Below are 25,219 nucleotides of genomic sequence, written 5' to 3' on the forward strand. Positions count from 1 at the left end.
CTGACGTCTATCTTTTCAAAAATTTTAATGTTAGGAGCTAAGAATAAGGAATTACAAAGAAGGAATGATAAAATAAAAACTGTAAATATGATGGTGGCGATATTGCCGTCTTTTTTCTTACGGAAATATATTATAACAATAGCAGGCTAGTGTATAAAAAATGTAACACGGCCGTATAACCCTACCAAATTCAGATATTTATCATTCCTTCTATGTAATTCCTTGTTCTAAGGTTGGGAGTTATTCTTTGTAGATAGTATTATATATGGATATTGTTGCCATACACATAAAAATTTATTTTGCATATTTCATTAACGTACTAATCTTTATCACATTCTACTGGCAAATGTGCAAAAGAGATAGCGCGTTCATGTGATAACAAAGATTAAGGATAGTTTACTGTCTTTAACTTAACATTTGAATAAAAGGTAAACCTTAAATGTTGGATTTCAGTTTTAAATTATTTTTTTGAATAAACATTAAGTTTACTTTTCCCATTATAAAAAAAAATTATAAGTTACTTTATGCCGTCAGTAACTTGTCAGTCGGTGACGGTTGTAAACATTTATTAGGTGCATTTGATTACTCTATGATTTGCGTACGATTGCGATTGTCAGTTTTTATTATCCTTATCCCTATGAAACGAACATGGATATTTTCTTTTTCTTGATTTATTAATAATAATGGCTTCTTCAATACAAAATAATAGAGTATCAGCTCCAGGATATTGTGTGTGTTGTAGAGTATGCAATATGTGGTGTTGGAGAGCTTTTAAGTGGCTCCCAGTATTATTAATAGTGTCTATTGTGACTTGGTCATATTATGCCTACGTTATTCAGCTGTGCTTTTGTTAGTATATAATATTTAGGATTTCCTTTCGTGTGATATTTTTTGTAAAATACTACTCTATAAAATCAAAATAATTTAACATCATAGAATTGATTATCCTGATTTGTGGTCAATAAAAAAGATGACATAAATTTACACAGTACGACATGATTGGAGCTAACTCATTTAATTACATTGTTAATCATCTATTTAATATGACTAATTAATGAAAGAGTTGTTGTAATTTTTCAGTTACAATCGAAAGTACAGTTCAACAGTGTGTTTATTGGGTTCTGTATCATATATTGTTGATGATGTTTGCGTGGTCGTATTGGCGAACAATTTTCGCTGATATCAAACCAATACCAGACAAGGTAAATATTCTAATTTAACTATGCATGAGTTAGATGTACTTGCAATAACATTATATTAACATTTAACTAAGTCTTTTTTTGTTACTGTCATCCTATTAAGTAGGTCAAATAGAACTGCCACTTTAGGAGAATGAAAATATTGTGTTTATAAATAGTAGATTAATATTATGAATGAATAAAAATAAAATATTAAGTGTTTTGTTATTTAAACTTGTTGATTCATATATTTGGTGTATCTATTATAAATATTTCTAATTCTTAAAAGATTATTATCAAAAATTTAAATTATTTGTATATTGTGAGTTATACTGTATTTTTTAGTAGTAGTTAATAGTAAGTATTTATTAATTTTAGTATGTGGGTAGTAGAGCCTGTATTAATATTTATTCATTATTATCAAAAATAGTACATAAGCAGATGTATCACTAAATTAGTTCAAAATCAGTGCAAAATAAATATTAAATCTTCATGTTAGATAAATACTGTGTTATTTTATATAAATGCAGGTTTAAGAGTTAACTTCAAATTATATATTTAATTTTATTTTTAAAATAAAGTCAACAATATGTAAGAATTAAAAAAAAATCTAGTACTGGGATTGAGATGGATGGAGGAAGATCCCTAAAATTAATTTAATTAAAGAGAAAAGAAGAACTTCCTTATTTTTATTGTTGGTTGCAAATACATAAACATAAATTTTAATTTCACTTGAGAAATTACTGTTTATTCTGAATGTGTAAATGTCAAATAAAGAAATTGCAAACCTTACTACAGTGAATAAGTATATTTTTAAGTATACATATTATAAGACCAGAAAAGTTTGTTAGTATTGGATTTTTTTTTATAAAAACAAAATCTTTTCAAACCCTTTTTAATGCAAAATGGAAAACTATTTTAATTTCCTCAAGTTTTTTGCACATAATGTTTACATTACTGAAACAAATTACATTGTGTATAAAATGTTTTTGTTCCAGTATAAATTGCCTGATGAAGAATTGGAGAAATTATTGAGTGCAGAATCTGAAGATGCTCAAAGGACAATTTTGGAGAACTTTGCTAAAGATCTCCCTATAGTTACTAGGTAATATATGACATCTAATACAATCAACTGTAAAATGCTGTGGCATTTTCACACTAAATATTTCTCATCTATACTTAATTTACATACTTAATCTATATATATATATATATATATATATATATATATATATATATATATATATATATGTTTGTTTACTTAAACATATAGTATGTATATATTTAAGTAAACAAACACCCAAACTAATACAAACTCATAAATAAAAAGGTTTGTGTTGTAGATAGATAGATAAATTCTTTATTTGCATCAAGAGATACACAAAACTTATTACAATAAAAACGGAAAAATTAAACAGTGTTTAACAAAAAAGTGTGTTAACAGTGTTTAAAAAATACACAAAAATTTTTACATAACATAATATGTGAAAATGTAATATGTGTACCACAGTGATGCAAAAAAGTAATATCTCAGTGAGTTGTTGGCTTCATAAGCAAACCACAAATTTTCAGTAACTGCCATTATACAGGTATCAAATACACGACCTTTGGAAGATAAGGCGCTGTAACACCAAGATTGTCAAATGTAGTTACATTTGACGACCTTGGTATTACTACTGCAATACTTACAACATCACTAAATTAGTGTCTGCTACTGCAAGCGACACACAGTGTAGTGAAAGTAGTATTGCAATGCAAAATGAATATGTATCCAAAAATATGAAACACAAATTAATAATATACTCTGTGTGACAGAATCGGTGTTGCATGCTATCAAACGTGTATCAAATGGGCACATATGTACCCGTATATGTCTAAAGAACAGTCTGTCCACTGCTGAACATAGCCTCCCTTATAATAGGAGTTTTGCCAATTGTTGCCATGCTTGGCAGAAAGATTGGCAACTACAGGTAGGCCTTTGGTGATGTTTTAAGAGAGATTCTACTGCCCATCCCTCGATCGTTATATTCCCTTAGTCGCCTCTTATGACACCCACGGGAAACGCATGGGTGGCCCATTCTATGTCGGGTACACGGCATCATTGCTAGTGGACATAGTAATATTTGCACTGATTCTTTTCGTGTCTACAGACACGAGCCTAACAAATTTGAAGGAAATTTTTATCTACTATTTTTTTAAACTAATTAACGAAACAGCAGGAGTGTGCTAATAATAAATATATCTTTACTAGTTATCGTGTAATAATAATAATGCAATTACTTTAATACACGTATGCATTATTTACAATTCCAAAGATTGCAATCGGCTAATTAATAAATATGACAAAGTTCGAAAATCTACTACGCTCATATATACATATAATAATATACTGCACTTTTATACGTGACTGACATAAATATTGATATTGTAAATACGTGACCGTACGTCCGTGGTTACAGGTCATTTAATTCATTCCGTCGTTTATTTTTCACACTATGTAGGTATTTTTGCATTGATAAAAATCATTTAGTACAAAATTATACATATATCAAAAGTCAATCGAGTAGTATTTGATAGGAATCGAAAGGTCAGCGACAAAAGTTTTATATGTTGTTTACTAATTTAATACAAAGAAATAGTTGGTATTATGGTTGACGTTATTTACTATGCAAAGTCTTATCTTTTCCAGGATCATTTATATAATTAAGAACACTTATTTTACGTACTATATTCATAAGTTTCATTATGTAAAATACAAGCTATATAAAATATTACCATAAACGAATATCATGATACGAGATTTTTATGTATTAAGATATATTTGCTTTGTGTTTTGATCTTCAGAAATTTTTAAAAAATTCGTAATGGTAACCCTGTACATATTGCAGTTATTACTTGCTCATATTATTTATCGGTCACGGATAGAAAGTTTAGAAAGTCAATTATCCATCCAATTCTATGATGTTAGGTACCATCGTTTTACTAATCATCGGCCACGTCTTTCTTTAGCTACATCTGTCTATTCTCAATTCTAGACTCAGACTAATGATCAGAAAGATCAGCACGCGATTTTTTAAGATGGAAACTAGAAACGAAATTTTAGAAAACTTTGCCGATTACATACCAATATTGACAAGGTGTGTGATTCTACATTAATGTAGCTTGAATTGAGCAACTAATCCATCCATCTACTGTACGAGATGCTTAGAAGTTGTATAAAAGCGTTATATAGAAATACTAGTGACCCATCCCGGCTTCGCACGGGTGCAATATCTCGGCAATAATTTTCAAATTGGAGCACAACACAACTCTAACGCTAACGTATTCTTGTGCTAACAATACACATTTACATAATCTCACTAGAATCGGTTAAGCGGTTCCGGAGATTAGCGTCTATGAACACCGTGACACGTATTAAGATTATCAATACGAGGTTTGTCCGGAAAGTACGTATAAAAGTTTTTTAAAAATTTTATTTTACAATTATTCAGGTAAATCAATTTTATCCCCTTCAAAGTACTCCCCCTGTGACATAATGCACTTGTGCCAACGCCGTTTCCACTGTGAGAAGGCTCCTTGAAAGTCCTCTGGTTGTAGGTTTCTCAGCTGCCCCGTCGTAGCTTTTTTTATCTCATTTATGTCCCCCAAATGCCGCCCCCGAAGTACCAATTTGGTTTTTGGGAACAAGAAGAAGTCACACGGGGCCAAATCCGGCGAATAGGGGGGGTGTTCGGTCACCGTAATGGAATTTTTACTCAAAAACTCACGGACAACAAGAGAGGTGTGGGCAGGGGCATTGTCGTGGTGAAGAATCCAACGCCCCTCTCGCGCCAATTCTGGACGAACTCGTGCCACACGAGCTTTGAGGCGTCTGAGCACATCGACGTAGAATTTTCCATCAACTGTCTGGCCTGGAGGGACGAATTCTTGATGGACAATCCCCCGAACATCGAAAAAAACAATCAACATTGTCTTGACATTTGAGCGGGATTTTCTTGATTTTTTTGTTCGTGGTTCCCCGGATGTCTTCCACTCTTTGCTTTCACGGCCATTCTTGCCGAGTTTCGAGAGAAACTTGATTACGACGCGCTGCTCTTCAACGGAAGCGGGCTCCATGCCGACGGGGTTTCGTTAAGAGGTAACTTCACAGATGGCGTGACAAGCCAGTTCGCACCGCACGGCGGTCAGACCAGAACTGAAGCATTGTTAGGGACATAAGGAAGGGGTCCTGCGCTTACCTGGCCTCCCCACTCCTCTTTCTCGCATTCCAGAACACTTTTATACGAACTTTCCGGACAGACCTCGTATGTACCAAGCGGTTGTTGACACTAGACATTGTCGTTAAAGCAATTTTTATTAAAAAAAAAACTTCTTATGAGCTAGCTTCTAAATGATCCTATAAAGTGCCTTTAGAAAGTGCCATAATCCATTCATCTTAAGTGAGCACGTAAAATAGTAGTTTATGGATTAAGTCCTTGCTATGACAATTTTTATTTTATATTAAGGTACCCTCTGAACTAACATTATACCCGTAACGTTTATCTTTTGTATACCTCGACACTGCATCTATTATGGCATAGGATAAATTCCAAAGTTAACACTGTTGCCTGTTGTAATTACGTACATATTTTAGCATCAGCATAAATATCTAAGCTAATTATAGTGTCAAGACATTAATTAGTATAACATTATTTCGCTGATATGCGGTATTGGTTTGTAGACAAGATATTTATATCCCCCATTGTTGTAAATTCTCATAGAATTATGTAACTTTAACATTGACGAGACCAGGTATTTAAGATTGCGATTCTCCTAGATCACGGATTAGCAACAGGCAGGTTTTTAGGCTCAGCAAAAAAGAATGACTCATCGTGACAAATTAATGTAACCAACACAGCAATCTACATGAAATGCCAAAAGAATTATCAACATTGGTTTATAATTGGTGACGTAATTGCGTAATAAATACAAAAAAATATTTAAAAAGACAATTTTGAGTGGGCCTTCTTTTTTAAAGTCGCTAAAAATGGACAAAATAGTTTTCCATTGCATGCTATGCAGATAATACTACGAGTATCAAGTCGAAGTATTTATTTGTTTATTTTATACATGTAGTAAAAACAAAACGACTAAATGACGTCAATTGATGTCGTAAATAGTACTGAATGTCTCATTAATGAGTTGTGTGCCGTGCATTATTGCGGTTATCCATAAAAAGTCAGGTCCCGTATGAATATACCACCTTAGCATAGAATTTGTGTTCTGTACATAAATGGTCACGAAAACCCATGCTTAGCTGTCACAACACGAATCACTCGTAGCTCGAACCCACGATTTTTTCCTCTCCAGGGCACAATGGCCCTACAAGATTTCCATCTATTTTTTTGTACGTTAATTAGAATTAATATAAATTTTACCACTATCGAAATCGCTTTTTTTCTTTTTCCTATTTTATTTGGGAACACAGGACAATAAATGTCTATATAAATATATAAACGATTGATTATATGAAAAACATATATGGAGATTATAAAATTTTGCGCCACAAAAATCTGTCAAATTTATATTATTTATTTAAAAAAAGATCGGATAGTGAACGAAAAAATTTATTTAAAAGTACTACATTTTGTTAATGAAGTTTTCAAATACTTTTTTACCTTGAAAATACAAAATTTTTCATAAATAAAGCTTAATAAGAGTATTAATGTATTATTAAAATTTTAGTTCGCTATTAGAGCACTTTAAAAAAAAAAACAGTTAAAAGTATTAAGAATTATTTAGTTGTTTTTGAAAATGGACAGATTCCAACGTTTGGTAATAACACACTTCAGTAATCGGTGTGTTGTATTGTGCAGTGAGTTTGAAACTAGATTAAAACTTTTCAGAACAATGTCAGGCTCGGTCCGGTACTGCAACCGGTGCGTCCTCGTGAAGCCGGACCGCGCGCACCACTGCAGCATCTGCTCACGCTGCGTCCTCAAGATGGACCACCACTGCCCGTGGGTGAACAACTGTGTCTGCTTCCACAACTACAAGTTCTTCATGCTGTTCCTTGGCTATGCTCTCTTATACTGCCTCTTCATTATGTCGACGTGCCTGCCTTACTTCATTAGGTTTTGGAAGGTACCTATATTTGTTTATGTGAATTTTTATATTGATATGATGTTACAATTAAATGAGGTATTAATATTTATTAAATTTATTTATTTATCAAATAACAACTTAGCCTGTTTTGTTAATATTTTTTGAAATTTTATTAGCTGACACGGTTTTGTCCCCTACCATTTATCTGTCTTACCTAAATATTTTATACCCACTAATTGAGCCTATTTTTTCAATAGTATATATAGTAATAGTAGTATAATAATATTTGATTGTATAAAGCTGATTTACATTAATTACACATTATATTAAAAACATATTTGGAACATACTTATAAATAAATAATAAAATATAATTTCAGCAATAATATATTTAAAAAAATCCTTTAGATTATCAAATAAACAAATAAATTTATTTGTTTACGCCATTGTATGCATGAGATACATTGAGATGCCGAATATGCTGTCTCTTTCTCTCTCACGCCTGCGCTTTTATAAACGTGTCTACAATTAGATTCTTCTGGCAATATTGTCAATGAGATATTCTGAACTTTTCATCTCAGATGATTCTGGAAAAATGGCCAAATTATATCCTACCTAATCTTAATACTGTTTTTTGTCCTCAGAGTATTTTTTTGTCCTAAAGAAAACCAGTTTTCTAATAAGGTTTTGTACAAGGAAGTTCGTTTTTTTTTTTGTGCATCATGTAGTGGAATTTTATTACATAATACTTTTTGTTCCTACAACATACAAATCCAAATACACAAGTACAGCAAGACTGACGATAGTTATTATTTAACAAATTCAAAGAATATTTTTTCACGAAACATATATTATCATATTTTTTACTTTTTCAAAATAGGTCAGTTCACATCAACTGTGTGTATATAAATCTAAATTATAGTTCTTTATTAGGGTTTAGTACAAAAAAAGGTACTCTTCGATTACGACTTCTTCCAATTAACTGTCACAGCGCTATATTTTTTTATAACCTATATATAAGTCACACAATTCTCATTCAATTATACTAAATAGATAAATTATTCAAATATATATATATATATATATATATATATATATATATATAATAGTGCGACTATTTTTGGAAATTTGGAAAATTTGTTCACTATTGTTTCTATAAAACAACTCATATGAGGGTGTCGTCCTCTGGTTTTAATTATTTTTAAGCCAATTTCGTTACAATACCTACAATAGATACTTTTTGTTAAACGTACAACACGCCACAAGCTAAAGTTCAATTCCCACCATCTGGATGAGTGGCGGTCCTCCACCGTGTGTTACAGATAGTAAACATTTTCCTCCAAGCACAGCTAAAGTTTACCAACCAATTCCCAGCAACAGTATTTCCGAACAGATACAACATTGAAACCTCCAAGAAAAAAATATATTTCTTCTTAAACGACTGACAACATATCTGTAATACTTTCTCTAATGTTGCAGTTGCCTATGGGCGGCGGTAATCACTCCATGTTATAAAAATACATTTTATTGTCTATAGTAATAAGTATGAATCTTTCTTTCAGCATTCTCTAACATACTGTTACATATTATATGTGTATATATTACATTTATTTAGATTTTAATCGTCTTTTAAAGATCTCTATCTGTTCGTGTGATGTGTTGTGTTCCGATACGCAATTATTAAAATAGGTATAAACAAAGCGTATCGTGCACTATTTGTAAGCTATTTGCTAATGACCTTTTGACAATTTTATCTTGTTTATTGAAAATTAGCCTGCGATAGAGACTTGTCACCTTCAACTATTTTGATCCTTAAATACCTATGTATTGGAGAATGATAAATAAATTTAATGTAAACAAACTACTTCGAAAATATATATAGAATTTTAAATAGTCAAATGTTATATTAACTTAAGTTACGTCATTCGTATTATACGTTTTATCATAAATTGACGACGTTGTTAAGAGCTTTCATTCCGGAATGAGTTAGTCTGCATTATCTGTAAATTTTAAAAAATAACATATAATCATTACTACTATTATATAATGTATAGAGAACTAATAATCATAGATCATAATTACATAAAAAATACTTAAGATTAGAATTAAAAAGTTTCCGTATACTTCTTACACGACTGCTCAAAAAAGGAGTGTACTCTTTTATAAGTTCATCATGCATATACGAGTATAAGAGATCCTTTATTTTACCATAACTTCTAAGTGGTTAATCAGATTTGAATGTATGGAGTACTGTCAGAGTCCTCACATCATTCCAAGTGACATTAGGTGCAGTTTTTTCGAAAATATTGTAGTTTATTTGTGGAGCAATATTTACTGATACTCGGTGTTTCAATATCCAAATTTTTCAAAAATAATAATTTTACTTCACAATTTACGTTTTAATTCACAAACAGTGCACTTTTTAAATAATCATTCAGAAATATTCAATATTGTTGTTTTTTAAAATTTGCAAGTTATTCAGCGGTTAGGCTTCGTTATGGATGCTTTTAATAACATAAATAATAGAATGTTACTTTGACTATAGGCCCTAGTTTCGTCGTTATGATTTTTAGTAAATAATTTATAACAATTTACAGATGTATCAGGAATACAAGCATGCCCACTGCGACCGCTTGATTGGAAATGGAACATATTCCAAAATTTGCATGGATATACTAAATGTAAAACATTTAAATTAGTAGTATATTTCTCATCTTTTAGTTTATACCGCGTGTAGAGAAGATAGACACCACAGTCACGGAGCTATGACACATTTCGTTATTTTTTCACTAATAAATTTATTTTCGTAATTGTGTAGTTCCAAATTTATTTTTTTTTTTTTTATTTTTAATTGAGAAAGTTCGAAATTAAATTTTTCCTGACGCTCTACACACACACTCTGACTAAAATCAAACCATTTTGGAATAGTCAGTATTAAAATTCCTATTTTAAATTTACTAAAAAAGTAATGTAAAAGTTTAGTAAAAAAGGAGATGCAAAAGAACTGATTATTTCTAATCAGTTTCCTTTTAATTAGTACATTTCGTCTGGACTTTGTATGTCAATATAAATAGTTTAAAGATCCCCATCCCCCCTTGATGAGACATAGCCCCCCCCCTTTCCCGGCGTGAAATTTAATTGTAAAATCTTATTATTTCAATGTTTTGTTTCATTGAGGTTTTAATTGGCCTCTTCTCCCCCTATCAATGTGATTTGCTCACATATTGCTGCCCCTTTCCCTATTTTGAGCTCACGTGACTAAAATACGCCATCTTCGTCATATCAGTATCTTGTTCCATTCTCATTAATTAAAATAATGCCCACTTTAAGTGCCTCTAGTTGTTTACAATCATTTACTAATTGCTGTTAGGTCATCTTAATAATATATTTATGTAATGTATTGCATATAGTAACTCAGATAAAACCATGCATCCATAAATATCTCTAATCGAGTCCACTCATATAATTACAAGCAATAGTATGTACTTGTGAGTACAATATTTTATTATATTGTTCCACATTGTTTAATAACGCGGTATCGCAGTGGGAATGATTTTATTTTTTATTTTAAATATAGAATAAACAGTGTGGAAAATATAATTATCCTTCATAACATGCTATTCATCGCCCACATCTGTACTTAGGTCGATCGTAATTAGTAATATTTATATTTAGACGTAGTTAGATTTAATAATATAATAAAAAAAAAAAAACAATTTAAGAGTAATTAGAGGATTGCCGTGTATTTCCGGCAGACTAGGCCACTCTTTCCTTTTTTTGTGAGTGTCATAAGAGGTAACTAAGGGAGTGTAATGGTTGAAAGATGGACAGCAGCGTCCCTCTTAATACATAACCAAAACCTAACTGCGGTTACCAACTGCGGCAACCCGCCTGCCAAGAGTGGCAACTATTGGCGACACTCTATGTCCAGCAGTGGACAGTTAACGGCTAGTAATAATAGTAAATTAGAGGCTTAATAATAATAATAAGTGTCGTTATATAGGACGTATCACGTAACGCCATCTAGTTCCAAATAAAGTAGACCTTGTGCTATGAGTACTAGTCAACTGAAAGACGCATTTAAATACATTGTCTTTTATTAATTTTATATTTATCCCTCATTTTTACCATACAAGCAGTATACTACGGCTTCACCCGCGTAAATCAGTATATATTGTCTGTGCTAAAGTATATAACCTACTCATGTACCAGATTCTGTTCAAATCCGTTCAATAGTCTTTGTGCAAAAGAATAACAAACTACCAACAATCCATGCATCTATTATTACAAATTTTCGCATTTATAACTTAATTTTATCCTCTTCATGTAATTCCTTTCTTTCATCTTCTTTTAACAATGAGACGACATGCCTCATTGTTGTTATAAAAAAAAGTTTGACGTTTAAATATATTCAATCAGATTTAAATTTAATTTGATGTCCATATAGACCATATCCTAAATTAATACTCAAATTACTTTGTATGAACACAGACAAATTGCATTTTGCAGCATCTATTTTCACGCTAGACCCCTTGCGAGGTAGACAGTGTAAACCGAGTAACAAAAGCCTCGATTAAATAATTACGCTCTTATTCATAGAAACGTCAAACGCCTCATAAACCTATTTTAGCTATTGAATAATTGTTTTGTCTCTTTCTTTTATGCCACATTCCCAATTCAAAAGAAAGTGACAAAAGAGTTCAATATAATAGGTAATAAAATAGGTTTGTAATAGGTTTTAGTTTTCATAAAGAAGGGAGTTAATTTATATTTCTTTATTTAAGGGTGACTTCGGTACAGCGGCGAGTGCGGGCCGCTATCACATAGTGTTCGCTTTTTTCGTGTCGCTCATGTTCGCGATATCGCTCGGTTCGCTGTTCGGGTACCACTGTTACCTCGTCGCGAACAACAGGACCACATTAGGTTTGTATAATTATTTATCTACTAGCTTTTACTCGCGGCTTCGTCTGCGTGACCGATATATGTCTACTGGCCGGGATGAAAAGTATTCTATATCCTTCTGCATCCCGTACAGTTTGTGTGTACCAAATTTCATAGCGATGGGTCAATTTGTTAAGACGCTAAAAGGTAATAAACAAACTCTCTTTTACGTTAATAATATTAATAAGGATTAACGCTTTATTGTACAAATACGGACAAAATACATGAAGAGAAAAATGAAAGCAATTGGAGATTTTATAATGTATTATAATGAAATAGTAATCACGCCTGCGTTAACGTTATACGCTGGGGGGCACCAATGAAGCACGATAGGTGAGAATGAAAAGGCAGGTTAGTTAGCCCATCGTGACCAATACACCTGGAATGCAGCACGATAGTTTCTAGGGAGACAATGAGGAGGTTATTGAAGTATTTAGCTAACAATAAGACTGGTGCTCCGCATTGCTAACGATCCGTTCCTCAAGCAATTGAACTTGTACTCCGATGTGGTATTTTTACGAATGGAATATTCCAAACATCCTTCGGTGAGATTTTGAAAGAATTGAAAAATAAAATAAACGGCATTTAATTAATATAATATTATAAGATTGCAAAAATATTTGTTATTCTATATCGTTTCCTAAAAATGACTTCAGTAGAATGCTAATTAGAATTAAAAGTAGTATTAAAAGAAATTGAAATTTGTGGAAGAAATTACTTACGATTTTGTAGATAGATAGATATTTAATTAGTTTGCGTCACTTAGCACACAAATAATATTAGAAAAAAAGAGAGAAAAAAATTATAAAAAAAAGACTTTAGGTAGGTATTAGATTTATTTGAAGTGACGGCATTGACTATAAATAATTTGTTAATTAAATGTTTATATAAATGGAGAATTAAATAGCCATTTGATTTCAGATATGCTGATTTCTTATCGTCGGATGGGCAGTCCCACCGGCCAGATCATTAACAATATGTTAAAGAATTTGGTCAACGGTAAATGCTGTCACTTCGTATCATTTGACCAATAATATTGTTGTTAGTTTTATCTAGATATTGTAATATTGTATAATTTTATAGGTATTTGTAGGCGTAATAATAGATGTTAGATGTGACGAATATATATATATATATATATATATATATATATATATATATATATATATATATATATATATACGTGTATATTACTGAAATTTGTATAGATCATATTTATATAGATTATACAATGTTGTATCATTGAAACAATATTTTTCCCAAAGAAACATGAGTCGAAAACCTACAAAATATTCTAATATATACGAATACATTTAGTGCTAGTGATTTTATGTTATAATAAACAATAGATCGTGAAGCAGTTGTGTTTGCATGGCTGTGTTTCGGTTTGAAGGGTGGGATATGGCGTGAATTTACAGGGTACAGAGGAATAACATCTAAGTCCTCAGGAATGGCAACGCATGGGGGGTATCATGGGTGAAACAGTATACTCTGTTATGTCCATGGTACTTCTCATGTCTATAGGCGACGGTTACCACTTTCCATCAGTTGGGCCGTCAGCTTGTTTGCCATTCTAAGTTGTATAAAAAAAAGATTGAATGAATGATGAAGAATGAATGTGGAAGTTGTAAAAGAGGTCTGTTTGAATCGAAGCATTTGGCGTTCTATTGTTTCTGCCTAATGGAAGACAGGCGTGACAGATATGTATGTATATATAATAAATAAAATATTAAAATAAGAGGATGTATTTCTATCTAGTTCACGAGGTTTGGAAGTAGTTAACTGTGTGGGGTGACATTTATTGAAATCATTTAAATTATTTATTGGTCAATTCCTATCATCCCAATCGCTCTACAATAACACCTTAGGTAGTTCTTTTCCGGAAAAGGTAGAAAAAATTTTACTCCTTCATAAGGACCACATAGTGCGCCGGTTTCTCTTCCCAGAACACAACTCCGGTCGACTATGCTTGGATTTTAATGTACATACATAAAAACGTAAACTGTAATTTAAAAACTATTGCAGAAGCGTTCCGTGCGCCGATGTTCCGCAGCGGCGCTGACAAGAACGGCTTCTCGATGGGTGCCTATAATAACTTCAAGGAAGTGTTCGGAACTAGTCCGAACCTTTGGATGCTGCCCGTGTTCACAAGGTAACAAAACATCTCTTTTTATAATTGAGTGTTTGCACATTAGTGGAGAAAGCGATGGTGGATTTACATGTTTGGCATTCGATGCAAGTCCCAAGTGTTTTGCTAGGCAAATATTAAATCTATGCACGTTAAGATTGCAAACTTATGCAGGATTAAATATAAGGAGGGGCTATGTAGAGAATGTAGAGTAAGTTTCAACCAATAGTCATTTTGAAAAGGGGAAGGAAAGATGTTTGGTGTTTATGCTAATATATTTATGTTTGTGGTTTGCCATGCGTGTAAATTTCACATAACAAATAATGTGTTAGTGATAAAGTTCCTGCAAACTTAATTCTGTTTATATGGGCTTCCAGATACATTAAGTATTTGATAAAAATGTCTATGGTAATTACTAAAACTACATATTACCTATATAAATACAATTTACAGTGATGATAGGAAATAAAAAAAAAACTTTTGTAGTAAAAAATTTAATTGGGTCAAATTTAAAATATATATAAAGACTATAACAGCGAATGTAGTTTTTTAAGTAAATAAATCTATCGTCATTTTAGATGTTGTGGTCAAGGTTTAATAAGTTTTGAAATCTTATTCATATAATCCTGTAAAATATTATAGCAACATGATGGCATGCATGTGTAACACATAGATACCTCAATATAATTTAATCGGTTAATATTAAAATGTGTGATCTAATGATGTGTGCATGATTATAAATGTGTGAAAAAAGAAGTGAATGACATACTCTAACCAACGACAAAAGAATGGTTTCAACTTACAAACGAAATGTATGAAATTTATATACTCAAATACATGTACTTACCTTTTTTGATACATTGATTACCATAATACTAACGTTCTAACATGCAGGCATGCTTACTAATATATAATTGAAACTACTTGAATATGTATGTAAATATTTCATACATAAAATCTAACTAATATAATAAAATTGTAACTAAAAGATGTCTGTAAGTGGGAAATATTGAAGAAAAATATGGGATATGTAAATTTTTTAAAATTTTGTCTATCTGTTCAGGTATACCTGAAGTCTAATTTAAAATCTGGTTTGTTTTATCTTCACGCTCTATCTAGAAGTTGTTTATTTAATTGGTTTTCCTACTTTTGAAATCCGTGCGTACACAATAGCGGACAGAAAGCTAGTCTTTAAAAAATATAAGTGCATTTAAATAATAATCATTAATATCTGCTTCATTCATAATGTATGGAATTTGAATTAACATCCGTGATGCTGCTTCTGAAGAGTTATATATATATTATATACAAAAATGTATTACATTCAGTATTTTTGTATGTAAAAAAGTGTTGGTTTTCCTTTTACAAATAAATAAATTTTATATTTTTAAATATTTTTAAGTAAATTGAAACTTATTTAGAATCAGCATCAGTACTGTCTCTATTTTCATTTGATTATACTACATACAAATATATTTAAATCACTAATTACTTACATTTCAATGCATTTAGTTCCACATGCACCGCTTTTTCACGAAGGTAATGTCATCTTTGATACTATTCCTATATATAGTATAACTGTTATTTATTTATGTATACACCATATATATATACAAAAACCTTGTTACGATAGCATAAATCTAATTATAATTATATTATGATATTTAAATGTAATAATATGTAAAAGAAAGTTGAAAAAAAATGTATATAATAATATAGCGCTTTAATAGCGCAGGTATTGATTGATTTCTCAACGTTTCTACTATAACATACATCATAAAACACTGTTTTTTAACACCTATCACGGTTCGAAATAGTAAGTACAGTTGAAATTCTTCCACTATTTCCAATATAAATCGTTTTATCAGCCTCGGGGATGGGTGCGAATTCCCGGTGCGCCGCGAACACCAACTTCAGACGTTCACGACCCCACAGGAGACTAACGGGTACGAGTCAATGGGCACCACGCGGTCAAGGTCAGACCTCATGGACGGACGCCCCTCAGCCGATATTAGACACATACCTTGAGTATAATAAACGCACAAAATCCAACCTTAAAATCGGATTAGATCGCCAGTTGAGGAAGCGTGCCAAAATTAAATTATTTCCAGAATTTATTCTTTGTTACGATTCGAAAGGGCCCATTATTATCACAATGTAATATTAATATTTTTTTTATTTTTAATATAGTTCTATTATATCTTAAATTGTTAATGTCCTTAATTTATCATACGTTCTTAGTTATTTGTAATTATTACTTTTAGGTTATTTTTTTTTAACAAAATACTAATTAAGCATGGTAATATCGGTACCGCACCAATATTTATATATTGAATTTCTCTCGATATTAATGGTGGTAAAAAGGTCATTATCCATTTCGATATCGCACGTACGGATCGAATATATTCATTTGTATTGGGTTCTTCATTTTAATATTGTATATTGGATAACAGATATTTAATATATATGTTATTGAGCCAATATATAGATATTGTTTTCTAAATATATAGTTATTCTTATATATTACCCACCCTTAGTACTAATTGGGATACTTGTTATATTTACAACAATTGCCACTAATATGTATCCATTGTAAGTGTATATAGATAAATTTATATGACTCGATTATTTATTATCGAGTTACAAATTCAATTAAGAATTAGTTGCATTATAAAAATTTTGGAAATATGTTTCCATGTGATTTATACACTGTTTTATACATTATATATAAATGATACTTAAACATTAGTACTTTGCTCAAGTTATGTGTGAATGGTCGGCTGACGGGTATCTGATATAAAAAAAATATCTTTTCAATTTTGTAATGAATGAATTCAAATATCGAAATAATAATTATATACATAAGTATATATTTGCAAATTGCTTTTTAATGCATTTATAATTTCTGAGCTATATACAACACACAAGACTGATAAAGTTAGAGAGAGTACTGTTTATATTTTGTAAGTATGTTTTTGCAGAATAAACTGTTTTGTTCTTTTATTTTGTTTTTTATTTTATTCACTAGTTACGTAATTCGCCGGGGGTACATATTTTTTTCTCACAAGCTTTTAATAGCAGCTTCGTCTGCACATTGGCAAGCACATGTGTTCTGTATAAAACGAAATAAAATATTTGCTGTTTTTAAATAATGATGATTTCTAATTATCTATTTTAATATTTACTACATTATCCTAATCTAAGCCAATTTAATGTATACACATATAAATATCAATAACTGATATTATAAAGAGAATATTGATTGTTTGTTTGTAGATCAGTTTTTTTTTTTTTTAAATGGGGTGAGAATACTATGGTTACCCCGCCTGCGCTATCGGTATACGCTGGGTAGAGCAGAGTTTAGTCTCTGAAGGTGCTGAACCAATTATAAAAAATTACCAATAAAACTACCATAGTAACATACAGGTTCGAGGTTTAATAAATAGATATTTAATAATGCTCAATAAGATAACAATGAAGAATTATTTCCGAACTGTAGTCAATATCGAGCAAAACAAAGCTTTTTAGTTAGCGACAAGCGTACATACAGCAGCTTAAGCGAACAAACACGCTTGATATTAGCAAGCAAAAGGATACAATAATATATTGAATTAATCCATTTCTCTTTCACGTCTGTGTGCTGTATATTTTATATTAATACGTCGACTTTTCAAATATTCTCTTACTCTCTCAGTCTTTTATTGCATGTACTTGAGTGCTCCATATGCATTTTTTATTACTTTTAATTAGACATTGATAATGTAATTAATATATTTATTAAGTTTTTCCAAATACGGTTAGTATAAAAAATATGCATATATAAATATAATTATTTGATTAGAATTATTTTGGTTTATTCCACTACTGTTAGTATGTGTGTGACTGCCAACACCCTATGATTGACCGCCACTATTACTACCAGAATATTAAAAAATATTATTATTATACAATTCTGCTAGTAATAGTCAATCTTCGAGTATTGGCGGTCACACACGTACTAATGGTAGTGGAATTAAACAAAATAATTCTATAATAACCCGTGATATGGAATTCCGCAAGATAACACCTAATTCAGTAAATCATAAATAAATAATAAAAGAGGGACATATATGTATGCATAACTAATGTTTTGAATATTAAATTTTACGTTGTATATGTAAGCGTACCGAACAAGTATATATATGAACAAAATGCTTTTTAATAAATATACTTAAATCCAATTAGCTCCATGTAATTGAAACGTTAAAAAAATTGTACAGTCTCATGCATTTTTGTGTATCTGTGGCACTCAAATGTTTATTTTTCTTCTTCTTCTTCTTCTTCTTCTCTTTTATATTTTATTTATTTATTTTTAAATCATAAAATGACCCCGAAGATTACATTAGAAAATTGAGTTTGTGTTACTATTTTAGCGCAGAGGTGGGCTACGAGACTGAGAGATGGAGACTTTTCCCCAGAAAGGGCCGGACTGTACCACAAATAGTATAAGCATTAACACAATTTTTAAATTTAATTAATTCTATTTCGATTTCACAATATTTTTATTACAATAAAATATATTCAAATTAACATGCTTTTCATTCATCGGCAAAATCATCCTTTTTGGATAATATATATTCATATATATGTTCAAAATTATTGTCATTCACTTCTTTTTTCAGAAAAGTATTATTCTCTATAATTAAACGGTGATGTGTCCCTTTGCATGCTAATTTGATTCGGCAAAATTAGTTGTATTTTTGTAGTTGCTTAATATGTAGTCAGTACCGCCATACTGCGTGAAACCAATTTAAACAACAATACATTTTATGATATTAGTTAAATAGGCCTATTTAAAAATGAAACTATTTATATTTGAGACATAAAATAGCCCTAACAACAAAAAAAAAACTTGTAACAGAATTAACGACACTTCTATTAATTTAAAATAAATAAAAATTGTATAATAAATTAACATACCTTTTTATTTATATGTATAATAGTAATAGTAATTTAGTATCAAAAGTAAAGATACTATTTTATTTACTTGTTATATTATATAAAACAGTTATAACTTTAACTATTACATACACATTTTGTCACTTTCAAATTGGGAATTTGACGCAAAGGAATGAGATAAAACAGTTCAATAGCTAAAGTAGGTTTAGAGGTTTTATGTTTTTTATGAATAAAGAGATGTGACTCTAATTGACATTAATTGTAGGAACTCCTTTCAAGAATAGAGTTAATTCTGTTACATTATTTCTATTGTATTTTTTCATATGTGACAATCTGATAGATTATGACCATATTATAATTTGTATCAAGTATATAAACTGTTGTCATTTAGATTACGGGATTTTGCTGTGTAGCAATATTAGTTTATTTGCACCGCTGGATTAGATATTTATTTGGACTAGACCATATATGTTAGTTGACACGAGTTATTTGCAACCTGCACTTTATATTAGTGGATGGCTGAAAGCAAACTAGATGTATTACACTGCGGTTCTAATTCTAATTTCAAAAATGGTTTATCATTTAAAATCATTAAAACATTGCAACAATAATTTTCTATACAAGTTAATCTCAACCTTGTTACTATACATATGTTATTATTTTATGTTGATATATGGAAATAGCCTAGGAGATGGCATCGTGTATCCTCTGCCTCAACAAGACGAAGATACAGAATCCTTGCTAAGCTCCGAGAGGTGGGAACGCTGGGGCGAACGATCGAGGCCCTTCGACGAAAGGGAGAGCTCATCTTACGACGAACTATGAGTTTAAATACGGCCACCAAAGTGTTTGGTGCAGGCTTCGCAAATTAAAACCTTCATTTATCGCTGTCAAATACCAACATGTAAATTGATTTATTGAATCCTAACAAGTCTTATTCTTAGATTTTTAAATGAAGTCTCTCCAAAGCTAGATTTTTTATTGTATATAAATAATTTCAATTTTTTTAGGGTAAATTGTGTACTATTATATGGACAATGGCATCTTTCGATAGAAATGTTTTGTGTTCGTATAAGAAAAATGCCGGATATTGCAATCTCGTTCTATCCATGCATGCGGCAGCGATAACGTGTCTGTCGATTGATTCTTTATCCATTTGTTTCTAGGGTCAGACATTTTATGTAATGTAATATATCAATCAACCAGTTTTAACGATCTCCCAAATAGTCAAGAAATCCACTGACAGTAATCAATAAAATCAAAATGAAATATTTCCATTATAACATCTTTTTTTAATCTATTTTTTTTTATTTCTACAGTAAAACTATAATAAAGAATCTAGTTTTAGATGTGAAAGATCTTATTTATTTTATAGGCTTTACGACATTCGATAAGTTAGTTACATTTCATAGTGATTTATGTATAAAAGTTGATCACGAATTTTGTGTGTATTCTGTACTTAATTCATCGAGTACTTAGAGTCTGTAGTAGAATTGTTTCGAGTGTCTACTGTAAATAAGCCTGCACGTTGTTATGTGGCCGTGTTAGTATGTGCCATTGTAAATGTATGGACACGTATCGTCAGATGTTTTGGTGCTGAATAAATGGTCCCAAAGGCGGATACAGCGAAGCAATGACCATGTGAGATTAATATAGTGAGCAACAATAACCAACAAACGCTTACTTCAAAATTTCTACAATATTAAAATAAGATTATATATTATATATATAAGAAAAATGTATGGCTTTTGAAGATGTACATAAATTTATCTCTGACTGTACTTAGTTGGTACCAATAATTTGAGACTGTTTTAAAAGATATATCTTTTAAAATGTATCTACCTATATGACTGACAAAATAAATCTGCTATAAGATGACTCGCCGCTAAAATAGATTCATTCCATCTATAACCGATTTTCCATAGTATTAATAGTAAAAAAAAAGTGTTAGACCTGGTGGTTTATGCTGTCTCAATATAAACTTATACTTTTATATTTATTCCTGTTTTTAGCTTTTGAACGCCGTATCGTTACTACTTTGTTCGCTGCATATATATTGTGTTAGTGTTACACAGTATTTCCGTGATACATTCACACAAAAAATATGACTGTGAAACAATTATAATGATTAGGTTTTTTTTTTTTTAATTAAAATCATTTCTGTGCCGTGATATACTTTCAGGATATTAAAATTGCTACTTCAATTGAACTCTATTTAATTGATATATACAGACCGTTCTAATAGCTAAGACTTGTCGTAGCTTAACAATGTCACATACATAATATTACGGCGGTACAATAGTAGTAAAAGAAGTTACGCCACAAAGTTCAACGCTCTTTGTGTTTGAAAGGAATAAGAGCTAAAGTAAAAGTTTAGTTTTATGTAAGTAGCTAATAGTGCAATAGAGACGGGGAGATAGTTTAATAAAAATGAAGTAAGCATACCTCTACTGTATTGTACACACACGTATAAAGATTACTACCTAATTATATTTTAATAAAATTTTGCTCTAATTTTATTTATTAGTTAGAAATAATCTGCATTAAAGTTTCATTTTAACTTATAGCCAAGCAGTTGTATTTACTTGAATGTTTTAAGTTGAAAGGTTAGGTTAGATATGACAGTGAAATTACTGTATCATCCTAATACGTTAGTTGTCAAAAATGGTAACGTATGAAGGGTTTATGAGAGTCACGATGAGGTTGATTCTGGGATGTCATTCTATAAACCTAACTTTAATTTTTTTTTTATATAAATTGCTTTCTTTATACAAAGGTAGTTACATTACAGGGTTTGGTATCTCCTGTTAAGCAAAGTTAAATTGGGTATCTTAATTTAACTTTACGAAAGTTTATAGATCATCACAAATTTAATTTATAACAATTATGGCTTAAATTTTTTAAAGTTTTATATTAATTCTTAGAATAAAAATTTTCAATACTTAATTGTGGAGATAGGTTTAAAAAATGACACATGAGAATCGGTAATGTGTCGTCTCATATCTGTATCTATACGTGACTCAATTACCATTTTTTATCAGGCGAGCTGTCAGATTGTTTGCCATACTAAATAATTTAAAAAAATCTTTATTCGTGATTGTACTAAAGGTTTACTGAGGTATATGGAAGGGTGTTCCAATGGCGTTGTGTACTTCCGCTTGATCCTATGTTACTTTGGTATAGGTATTAACACCATTGTAAGATAAAAATTAGAGTTTTGCCCCAGAATAAATAATTCTATTCCAATTTTTTTTTTCTATCCCAGTATGTAGAACGCTTTAAAAATTTTTTCAATATTCCCTGATTTCTATACAGTGCGTAAGTGTGTAACTATATAAAACTATAGTTTAATTTATAATATAAGAATTGTAAATACAAAGTGCTTTTAAAGTTATCATAAGACTGCTGCGAAGGGGTATATAAGTTAGATTAATTATATATTGTTGGACGTTTAACACCAATCAAAAATAAAGTGTGTCTCTGTATTAATGTGTAAAGTACAGCCAGCAACAAAAGTAGACCATTTCGCCAAATCGGGCCTTAATATTATAACCCAATAGATTTAATATTTACCAACTTTTGTTGTTGATCGTACTGCTGAGATAATTAGGATATCTACTCGTACATGTGTTGCAATTTTGTACTTTCGTCAGTTACATTGAAGTATCACCGCATTAAGTACATATTAGAAGTTTTAAGAAAAATAATATATACGTCTCAAAAATCACAAAATATGTGTTACATAATAAATTGTTGTTTTATGAAGTAATGGATATATATAAATGACTTGTAAATATATTTATGTTGCAGTTTTAGATATATTATTTAAAATTTCAAGGTGCCAATATGTAGAACAATCACATTCCGATCCATCTATTATTATAATTACGATGTAGATTTGTTTACATTATTTCAGTATTCGTAAATTTAGAACATGTAAAGTTTACATATAATTTCAAAAATATATTTTATCTAGGTATTATATACTAGGTAGATTATGCATTTGGACAATGTACATTTTATAAATTAACAACTGTATAGAGTTTGCTGATTGATAATTTAAGAGTTAATTATTGTGTTAGTAAACTAAGTAGTTTATTTAAAATATTTACAGTAAAAAAAAATCACATGCTTACATTTTGTATAAACTTGTTTACATAGTTGTGTGTTACACCGTTAGGGCTATTCAACTTCTAACGTCACACGGACGAGATTGAGTCACATCTATTTATATGCTTAATATGTTTTTGTGTAAAATTAATACAGCGACCTATACCGATACCAATTACCCTAATATGTATGAGCATAACGTATATACATTTAATAATAACTTTATTTTATTGCACTAGATCAGCCTATGATATAGAATTGACTTCACATTAGGCTAAGCCTGCAAATGTACATCATGTAAAGAATTATTTCGTAATGGTGAGATTGGTCATTCGAAACTTGGGAGCATCTAAATAAGAACTCTGTGAATGGACTTTTTAAGCACGTAAATATATATGTCTTATAGTATCCTGCAAATTATACGAAACTAAATCTTTAACATTTTATAATACATTAGGTTAATTATTTTTGCTATTATATCCTTTGTGTTAAAGAACTATAATTTTAAATTCATATCACGTGTTAAATAACTTAGAGGTGTTCTTATTTGCGAGTTACCGACTTGGTCGGACTATTGCCTTTCGTAATTCTATCTTTGCATATGTCACGATCCTTAGTAACTGTTATTTACGATATTAAAAACAACTTTTACGGAACATAAGAAATAGCAATTAAGAATAAATATCTGGGTTCGACTCTCGATTTGGTCCACGACGTTTTCAAAATGGCTTAGGCAAGTTAGAAGTTGCATTTTTGGATGTTTGTCCTGATTTCTTTTAGATCATTATTTTTGGGGCAATAAAAATAATAAATTTATTACAGTGCAACAAAACCTTTTAGTAATTTAGTTAACTTTCTATAATGTAATTTCTTTTATCCTAGTCATTTAGTACAATTACCTACGCGTAAATGAATTTTATGGTTGATCAATGTACATCAGTGAAATCGGATGTAACGGTGATAATAAAAACAAATGAGAAATTAATATTAAACTTACATAATCTTTGCCTTATATAATTATTTGGCACATTATAATACGATACAACAAAATATTTGATTTCTGAATTGTCCAAATTTTAATATGAAACCTTATGCACTGACGACTTTTCTTTGTATCGCTGGATTTATTCACTCAATTGTCTATACAAGTGAGTCTTTATATATACATACTTTAATTGTAATCGATGCCCAATGTGTGTATTTTTTATACACGTATCTCGATATGACAGTTTTATTGTCACAATATATAATAAGTAAGCACTATAAAGAAAATGATTTTAAATAAGTAATGACAATTGTACGTCAACACACTTTAACTATGATATCGTGATGATAAAATTGTGCTGCGCCATACGCATTATAAAAATAATAGACATGCAAATTAGTTCATATTGTCATAATAGATTTACCTTACTTACATTGAGCAGTGGTTTTGATTCTATTTTACTGTAATTTGCTTTCGAGTCTTGAATGTAAACAAAACAGTCTTCAGACCTGTGTGTAATTAATAGTTTAAAATTATGTTAATATTAGTAAACGAACTTAGAACATAATATTTATTCAACATTCCTAATTTTATTCTTATCATTCCATTTTATACTTTTTTTTTTTTATAACAAAATGTAGTCTTAAGTTGAATGGTGCATTTGATAGTGATCATGCGTTAAATAGCTCTTTTTGTAGTTCTATCTGAAATTTAATGGATTGTAAAAAAAATTTACGATTTTTATAGCCACCTTTGTTTTTGAACTGAAATGGTTGCAATATTTCAATAAAATTCAGATTCATACAGTATTTTTTCTTTTTTCGATTCAATCTATAATTTATCGGTTTCAGTTTGC

The 25,219-nt window shown here is 30.3% G+C and overlaps 1 protein-coding gene across 6 annotated transcripts; it reads left to right on the forward strand.

Moving 5' to 3' along the window:
• Positions 1 to 580: 580 nt before the first annotated feature.
• LOC113520292 (palmitoyltransferase ZDHHC2-like) lies at positions 581 to 25,172 on the forward strand. 6 transcript variants are annotated; one of them, XM_026905577.3, is made up of 8 exons: positions 581 to 849; positions 1,081 to 1,202; positions 2,177 to 2,283; positions 7,064 to 7,301; positions 12,046 to 12,184; positions 14,228 to 14,354; positions 16,199 to 16,306; positions 18,743 to 18,899. In XM_026905577.3, exons 1-8 carry the CDS (start codon positions 684 to 686, stop codon positions 18,816 to 18,818), a joined length of 1,083 nt encoding a protein of 360 aa, XP_026761378.1. In that variant the 5' UTR covers positions 581 to 683; the 3' UTR covers positions 18,819 to 18,899. The 6 variants fall into 6 exon arrangements, with proteins under 6 accessions (XP_026761378.1, XP_026761379.1, XP_026761380.1 ...); XM_026905578.3 differs by having other exon boundaries at positions 16,199 to 16,276; XM_031914737.2 differs by having other exon boundaries at positions 582 to 849; positions 18,748 to 18,899.
• Positions 25,173 to 25,219: the final 47 nt, after the last annotated feature.

The sequence above is a fragment of the Galleria mellonella genome, unplaced genomic scaffold, assembly GCF_026898425.1.
Source record: "Galleria mellonella isolate WM207_F2 unplaced genomic scaffold, CSIRO_AGI_GalMel_v1 utg40, whole genome shotgun sequence".
NCBI classification, from domain to species: domain Eukaryota; kingdom Metazoa; phylum Arthropoda; class Insecta; order Lepidoptera; family Pyralidae; genus Galleria; species Galleria mellonella.

Coding starts and splice junctions, on each gene's coding strand:
- LOC113520292 (XM_026905577.3), top strand. CDS start 684: ATGGCTTCTTCAATACAAAATAATAGAGTATCAGCTCCAGGATATTGT. Junction 2,284..7,063: donor GATCTCCCTATAGTTACTAG/GTAATATATGAC, acceptor AAAACTTTTCAG/AACAATGTCAGGCTCGGTCC. Junction 7,302..12,045: donor ACTTCATTAGGTTTTGGAAG/GTACCTATATTT, acceptor TCTTTATTTAAG/GGTGACTTCGGTACAGCGGC.